The sequence below is a fragment of the Ciona intestinalis genome, chromosome 7 (genome assembly GCF_000224145.3).
Source record: "Ciona intestinalis chromosome 7, KH, whole genome shotgun sequence".
NCBI lineage: Eukaryota > Metazoa > Chordata > Ascidiacea > Phlebobranchia > Cionidae > Ciona > Ciona intestinalis.
Window position 1 is genome coordinate 5,630,681 of NC_020172.2, and position 7,763 is coordinate 5,638,443.

General features: G+C 37.7%; 2 protein-coding genes across 2 annotated transcripts in view; one reads left to right on the forward strand and one right to left on the reverse strand.

Annotated features, from left to right (window-relative positions):
- LOC100186018 (integrator complex subunit 11-like) overlaps positions 1 to 4,528 on the reverse strand; it is a 7,702-nt gene extending 3,174 nt beyond the window's left edge. The window contains exons 1-7 of the mRNA XM_002128760.5: positions 4,265 to 4,528; positions 3,551 to 3,779; positions 2,926 to 3,140; positions 2,583 to 2,724; positions 2,149 to 2,291; positions 1,391 to 1,589; positions 772 to 930 (exon numbers count right to left, since the gene is read on the reverse strand). Of these exons, the coding sequence (XP_002128796.2) occupies positions 772 to 930; positions 1,391 to 1,589; positions 2,149 to 2,291; positions 2,583 to 2,724; positions 2,926 to 3,140; positions 3,551 to 3,779; positions 4,265 to 4,467 (1,290 nt within the window). The 5' untranslated portion in view covers positions 4,468 to 4,528. The remainder of the gene's footprint in view (positions 1 to 771; positions 931 to 1,390; positions 1,590 to 2,148; positions 2,292 to 2,582; positions 2,725 to 2,925; positions 3,141 to 3,550; positions 3,780 to 4,264) is intronic.
- Positions 4,529 to 5,147: 619 nt separating this feature from the next.
- LOC100180185 (codanin-1) overlaps positions 5,148 to 7,763 on the forward strand; it is a gene marked incomplete in the record, with an annotated part of 8,449 nt that continues 5,833 nt past the window's right edge. Inside the window, 5 exon segments of the mRNA XM_002127231.5 lie at positions 5,148 to 5,988; positions 6,155 to 6,273; positions 6,398 to 6,534; positions 6,760 to 6,905; positions 7,210 to 7,284. Of these exon segments, the coding sequence (XP_002127267.2) occupies positions 5,191 to 5,988; positions 6,155 to 6,273; positions 6,398 to 6,534; positions 6,760 to 6,905; positions 7,210 to 7,284 (1,275 nt within the window).

Below are 7,763 nucleotides of genomic sequence, written 5' to 3' on the forward strand. Positions count from 1 at the left end.
CCATTGGCCGGTTTGAAACAGGTAGATGCAGCTCCTGACCAATTAGATGACAGATATGGAAAAATACAGTAATTTGAAATTATGCTGCCGTTGCTACCAGGTATAATTTATTACCTTATAAAATTTAATGATATTTAATCAATTTGTGTTGGGAACTTGGGATAATGGTTCCATGGCATGCCTCACTGTAGGACCTCACCCATATATAATAGAATGTGCATATACAATGTTGGGGTAATGGGCCAACTCTGGCCTAAGTCCCAGGTCCCATAGCATGCCTCACTGTAGGACCTCACCCATATAGAATAGAATGTGCATATACAATGTTGGAAAAATGAGCCAACTCTGGCCTAAGTCCCAGGTCCCATAGCGTGCCTCACTGTAGGATCTCACGTCCTCACCCATATAGAATAACTAATTGATGTTGGGGTAGTGGGCCAAATCCGGAATCCCAGGTCCTCAAGGACCTCACCCATACAGAATAACTAATTTGTGTATAAATGCATGTTGTGTATAACACAGACAAACATGTTCCAGTTTTCTGTTAATTCAGTTTTGTCCACCATAAATATTGATGTCATGCAGACTTTTTACGCTTCTTCGGTATAAAAATGTTAATTTTATTTAAAAATTTTTCATAAAACCTTAACCTTTTACTTGTAATATAGCAAATAAAATAAGCGCAAGAAAGAAGCAGGGAGAAAAAAATACAAGCAAAATATGGGGGCGAGTGAAGTTAAGAAATTATCCAACAAAATATAAAATAATAACCTGGTTAATCTTTGACTTTAGGAAATCCATCTTCCCAGCTTCCCCATGCACTAACATTACGTTCGACGGTTCGCACATTCGTATCAACTGCATGATACCTTTGGCATCAGCGTGCGCACTGAACGACATGTATTCCACTTGCATCTTTATCTCCACTATCTGTGGATGGGAGGTGGTGGGGTGGGTATATATAAATGTATACAACAACTTGTTTATTTATAATTTTCTATGATCAGAGTGGCCTAAGCAAACTTTAGCTTGTTTTGTTAGCACTTTGTGCTTGTTTATTGTATATGTGAGTGAAGTCCTACACCATGGCACACCAAGAGATTTAGGCCAGAGTTAGTCCATTACCCTATAACACCCAGGGTGCTATAACCAATTAGTGACCGCTGGGTTGGAGCAATTAAGGTTGACTGTTTTACCCACAATGGTAAAGGCAAGCATTGAACTCGGTATGCTTCGGTTACAATGCAAGCACCCAACCACATCGCAGGTAGCAAACTAGTAAACCTACTCACCAACCCGCCAAATACGACTTCAAACAATTGTTCGACAACAAAAATAACACTACGCTGCAGCTGATATAAACAGTGTCCATTATGTTGTAACAACCCACCTGTCCAGGTTTGAGTTCAATTTTTCTCATCCCCGACAAGATCTTGTTTCCCACAGTCCCTGCTACACAGTACCCAGGCATGATTATCATGTTCTTCTCATTCGTGCACCAGCGTTTGAATATCTCCAGTGATAAACCCCCATGCAACATGCCAGGGGTAGCGAACACCACCATAGGGCCAGGGTTGTCTATGTAGGATCTGTGGAAGTGAAATTTATAGTCAAAGGTTTATATATTGAAATATATATAAATTTTATTATATAGTGAGGCACTGCAGGGAACCTGGAATGTGGGCCGTGGTTGGCCAATTACTTTTAGTGTATTTGTACATTTAAAAAGATTATCTATGTAGGATTTGTGAAGTTATAGATTTTACTGAAGATTTCTATATTTAACATTTATCTAAACGTTAGAGGTCTTTTTATGGGTGAGGTAGACCAGTTACACCTTAAGTTTAAGTTTAAAGTAATATATTCCTTTTAAATTTAAAGGTATATGGGCCTAATGACCTTGAATTGGTTGCACTACTTTTCACAGGTGTTTATATAAGTTGTTTTTAGTAGTTTTGACAACTAGTTTTAAAAAAATGTTAAGAAACTTTGCAGAATTAATAATAATTATTATGTTTTTACATAAGTTGTTTCAGTATTTTTAACAACTAGTTTACCAAAGTGTTAAGAAATTTTGCAAAAATATTATGTTTAATATTACCAAAAGCCCTCCACAGGCCAGTGGTTATTAAGCACTAGATAACTTACCGGTTAAACTCTTTAATGTGTTTGAAATCGAACATATTTCTTTCAACGAAAGTATCCTTGATCTTCTGATTGGTCCATGTTATAAACAGTTTGTAATATTCTGTAGCTTTGTTGGTAAGGCCAGCTGAGAAGTAAATGGGGACCTGGGGTGTGGGTAAGTGTTAGACTTAGAGTATGTTTGGGAAATTTGGAAGATCTACTAATATGGTAGTTCAAGTAAAGATACTATACAAATATGCTTCTGTGTCTTTGGGCAAGACACTCAACATACATTACTTCAACCCGGTGGTCACTAATTGGCTGTCGGGGTAATGGGATAACTCCCGCCTAAATCCCAGGTCCCATTATGCACCCACTGTAAGACCTCACATATAGAATAGAATATTTACTTTGCACCAGTTTTACACATATAAATAATTTAAACAATCCATCACCTTTAAATTCATCCTATCCCAATATGACTCGAGCAAAATACAAAGTTCTTGAGCCCTCCCCAGCGCAAACACGGGTATCAACACCTTCCCTCCATCTTCTACTCGCTCGTGGACTTTCTTCAAGAAGTCTCTCTCACGACACCTGGTGAGGATATTGTTACATCAGAAATTCAGGTAGCAAGACAACCTAATTTGGAACTGCTTGAATGGTAATTACAGTCGTTTTATAACAGATGCTCTGTTTCATACACCTCATGCCCAACTTGGTTACAGGTAACCACGTATGTAACTTTGTAAGTAATTGATTTGAAAAGTTGTTTTTAACCAATGACCTGCAACTCACCTTTTTGAATCCCTGATAGTTGTTGCATAAGTTGACTCAGTAATCAGAACATCGGGCCGACATTTATCCACCCATGCTGCCCCTAGGTGGCGATCAGGAGTCATGTTATAATCCCCTGTGTAAAGAACGGAGTCCGTGCCAACTTTTAACAGAAACATGGCGGCTCCTAAGACATGGCCAGCGTAGTAAGCTTTTATCTCAAGCTGGTCATCAACCTGTAGGGGTGTGTGTAAAAGTTATGTGTGTGGAGGGGGGTGTGTTTAATACATTAGTATGGGTTGTCCAAATTGTCAGCTATATTTACCCCACAGATAATAATCGCTTTCAAAGTTACATATAGGGTAACTTTAGCAGGCACGGGGTGTAGGAAACAGAACACCCGTGTTATTATGAACAGAGTTGGCCCATTCCCTCAACACCCAGGGTGCTATAACCCATTAGTAACCACTTGGTTAGAGAATTTGTTTGTCAAATGTCTTGCCTGAGAATGCATACACCTATCAGTAAGCATTGAATCCAGTATCTATGCAAGGATCCAACCACTGACCCACGAGGGCCATAACACTGGTCTCATTCACTCATATAATAACACTAACATTAGAACAACACTTCAATTCCAACTTACATGTATAGTTTGGTGAAGATTCACTGGAATCACTTTCTTCATGCAATCCTTGATCATCTTCGAGTCAAAAAAGTTTGTTTCTCCTTTCCTATCCACCGTAATTTTCCGGTAATCTTCCAGTAATATGGGACATATAGCTTTAGTTGGGTGGGTCATGTATATTGGTCCGTCGTATCCTTTCATCTCGGACATGTATGGCAAAGCTCCACAGTGGTCGAGATGGAAGTGGCTGCGATGTAAAAATGTTAACTTATTTATCCTTGCATAGCGGGCAACAACAGTCATTATAACACAGGTGTTCTGTTTCATACACCTTGTGCCCGCTTACAATTATCACGTATGCAATTTATTTATTCTCGCATGACGGGGCAACGACAGTTGGTATAACAGGGGTGTTCTGCTTCAGATGGGGTCGTTTTGCCATGACATTGGTGTCTTGTACTTTATAACTTGGTGAACAGCAATAAGTGTTGCAAAGTGCATACATATATAACATAGACACATTATATAAAAATGCTTGATATATATGTCAACATTGAGTTGGATCAATTAACATATGTCTAACATGTGGTAGCAGCATCGTGTTTTGAACCCGGTATCCTTTGTTTCAAAACGAACGCCGTTACCATTACACTACGGAACCGTAGCGTTCACGTGCGTTAAGTTACGCTACATGAAATAGTTATATTGCACAGTTTAACATTCTGAATGTACCTGATGATTACGCAATCAATATGTTCTGTCAGTGTTCCTTTGCCGCCAGTAATATAATCAAAATATGGGAACCTTCGTTCGTCGTTGAACCCCATATGCATACCACAATCTAACATGATATTCTTTCCTCCCAAAGTAACAATAATACAGCTTCTGCCAACATCTTGCCCGGCGCCGAGCGGCACCAACTTAATTTCAGGCATTTTCTGTATTTTTCAGCTGGAAAGAGTCACAAAATGCGGCAACAATAGAATATTGAAATGTAAACGCACGAAAAACGTGTTATAAGATCTTGCTGTCAAATAGAAACTGCTGACGTAATTATGACTGTGCATTTATATTCTGTCACAAAAAAACAATAAGTTAAGTTTTTCGTATCTTTTAATTAAAATATTTTTAAAATAAATTTATTTTAAATATTTTATTGCTACTAATGTAAGTTTAAAATTATATTTTGTACTTGAATTTGTTTGTTTTTTTATTTTACATTTTGTTTAGATTAGCTGACTCATGTAAGCTAAATGACGCAGCTTATTTCCCGCGCCTTTACAAAAAGTGTGAAGGGGAAAATAAAAATTAGATTTCGGTTTAAAACGTTTTTATGGCGAATGAAAAGCTAAAAATCGATATATTTTGTACATGGTAAGTACGTTAGTAGTCTGTATGATGTAGTTTGGTAATTTTAAAGTTGTTTGGTCCTGATTTATGACGCAACGTAACTTATATGTGTCTCTTTCTATCACCACGAATTTTTATTAGAAGAACACAGAACAAAACGACAGCTTCTTTAACTTTATTTATGGCATCTACACCAATCTAACGTATAGTACTTGAATTTGGTTTAACTTGATGTAAATAGTAATGGTAATGTTTTGACAGGTCTTATGTTTTTAGTTTTTGTAAGATTTTTCTGCTAATAAATCAAAATGGAAACAAAACAAAGAACTTTACTTTTAAAATATCTTCATTCTGATAAAGAGACAACAGATTTACAAAAAGAGTTCAAATCTCCGCATTTTATTTCGTTTTTCCTCAATTTTATTCATAGCAAGTCACATCAGTTGTTCGAATTAAACAGTAAAGCGAACGTGAAAAGTCAAGATGTTGAAAAATTGGTGACAAAACCGTCGACAGCGAACCAAAGACAGGTGGAGAGAATAAGCACTCCGAAGGCCTTGACTGCATCTCCACAGACATCTTATAATGATGGTTTCCAGCAACATAGAGATCATATAAACCGCTCCGCTTATTCAGGAAAAAAGAAAAATCGAAAACCGTTGAACCGTAGCAGACAGGAAAACTCTAACGATGGACATAGAAATTTAAAAATTGATCCCAAAACTCCAGTTTTTGGAGATTATTTAACTAAAACTACAAAACCTTCAGTTTTTAATTGCACAGAACAAGTGAAAGAAGTGTCTCTGTTGAAAACAAGTAAAAGTTTTGACGTTTCGAACAGTGAAGACTTCCCATCTCTATCTTCTTCTGCCCCTCAGCCTAAAACAGATGAGACAAAGAAATCTAAACGAAGGATTAAACCAACTCTTGTCTCTTCTTCCGTTTCCACGGAAAAATGCAAACTTGTCTTCGATTCTTTTTCCTCTCCAACTCTACCTAGTGGAAGTAATGTTAAACTTCCGGACACAGCAAAACAGCTACAAGAGGAAAAAGAAATTCTGCTGAAAACAAGAATTTTTAACGCAGAAAAATCAACCACTGTTAAAGTAAGAATAAAAAAACTAACCCCAAAATACAATCACCCACAAAATTACATACGTGGTAAATTGTAAGCGGGCAAGAGATGTATGAAACATACACCCATGCCTACTATGCAAGGATGAATAAGTTACGTACATTAGGCCTCACAATAACATAGTTCTGTGATTACAGATTGCAGCAAGCCTGGACAAACAACTTGAATGCATAAGCCCTATACAAGCAGATGCTACAACACCAATACAACAACCACGCACAACTGTTACCAACTCATTTATTAAGGAAATAAAAAGGTGAGAGAACAAACACTTGTACATAGCTGGCTAGTATATCTTACCCAAAAACTTTGGTGACTGGATTATTCAAAGTTAAATTCTATATGTGTGATAATCTAACTCTTTAAATAACCTTCACCAGATTTGCTTCACTTTTTGCACACCTCGTTGCTCAATTCCTCGTTCCCAGTATTGTGGAAGAGCTCCACCTTGTGGTGATGCTGCTAACATTAGACCCATCACTGGAGGGCAGCGTGGAGGTTAATAGAAATCAACAGGGTAAGGATGGCTGACCCACAAATTCATATGATTGGATGAGGCTTTAAAATGGGGGAAGCTTGGAGCTAGAACTGTCTTAAAGTTTAAGATGAAAGCTTTTTGGTATGACTGCCATTCAGACCTGTACTTTTTAAATATAACCTAACAGTTGGGCAGTATTCGTTGAGTAGTTTTTTAGAAATGAAATATCAGTTTCAATTTCTAATAACTCAATTTTACCACTAGATGATGATCTAAGCCCCCTGCTCCGAACAACCAATGAAGGTTTCATTTTCGCGACAGAAGCGATCCTCCATCTCTCCCATACTTTAATAATTGAAGTTTTTAACAAAGAAATGTTGCAGTTGTTGCATTCTGCCATCCAGGCCAAGGTTGGTCTGATGTTTTGTATTAATATTAAAAAGGTTAATAATAATATTAACTTGTGAAAAGTGGTGCAACCAACTCAAGGTTATTGTTTTGTTGAAACTTTGTAAAACTACCTAAAAAATACTGAAGTGTCGGTCAAATACAACTTAACTTATATAAACACCTGTGAAAAGTGGTGCAACCAATTCAAGGTTATTGTTTTGTTGACACTTTGTAAAACTAGCTGTCAAAAATAAAGTGGGTAGCTGTGCAGGTCAAAATTGATTTTCTTATTACTCATACACACCATTATGATGTCATACACAGGAACAATGCAATGATTTGTTGATGAAACTAACTTCAATGATCAAGACACGAAGTACGGCAAAACTTTTTCACAAGGTTTGCATATGTGCTATTAACGACATAGTACAGTGGTTAGGGGATTGCATTGTAGTTAAAGTATACCGGGTTCAAGGCTCACCACTGCTTCCATTGTGGACGTATGCGCCCTTGTGCAAGACACTTAACAAACATTGCTCCAACCCAATGGGCTAGCAGCTACTAAGCTTCTACAACCTTTATGTTATAAGAACTGTATGATTGGTAACAGGCACGAGGTTTATGAAACAGAACACTCGTGGTATACCAACTGTTGTTCAGTCGTTGCCACCCATGCGAGGATAAATAAGTAACATACGTGGTAACTTGTAAGCGGGCACGAGGTGTATGAAATGGAACACCTGTATTATAACGACTGTCGTTGCCCCGCCATGCGAGGATAAATAAGTTACATACGTGGTAACTTGTAAGCAGGCACGAGGAGTATGAAACAGAACACCGGTGTTATAACGACTGTCGTTGCCCCGCCACACGAGGAT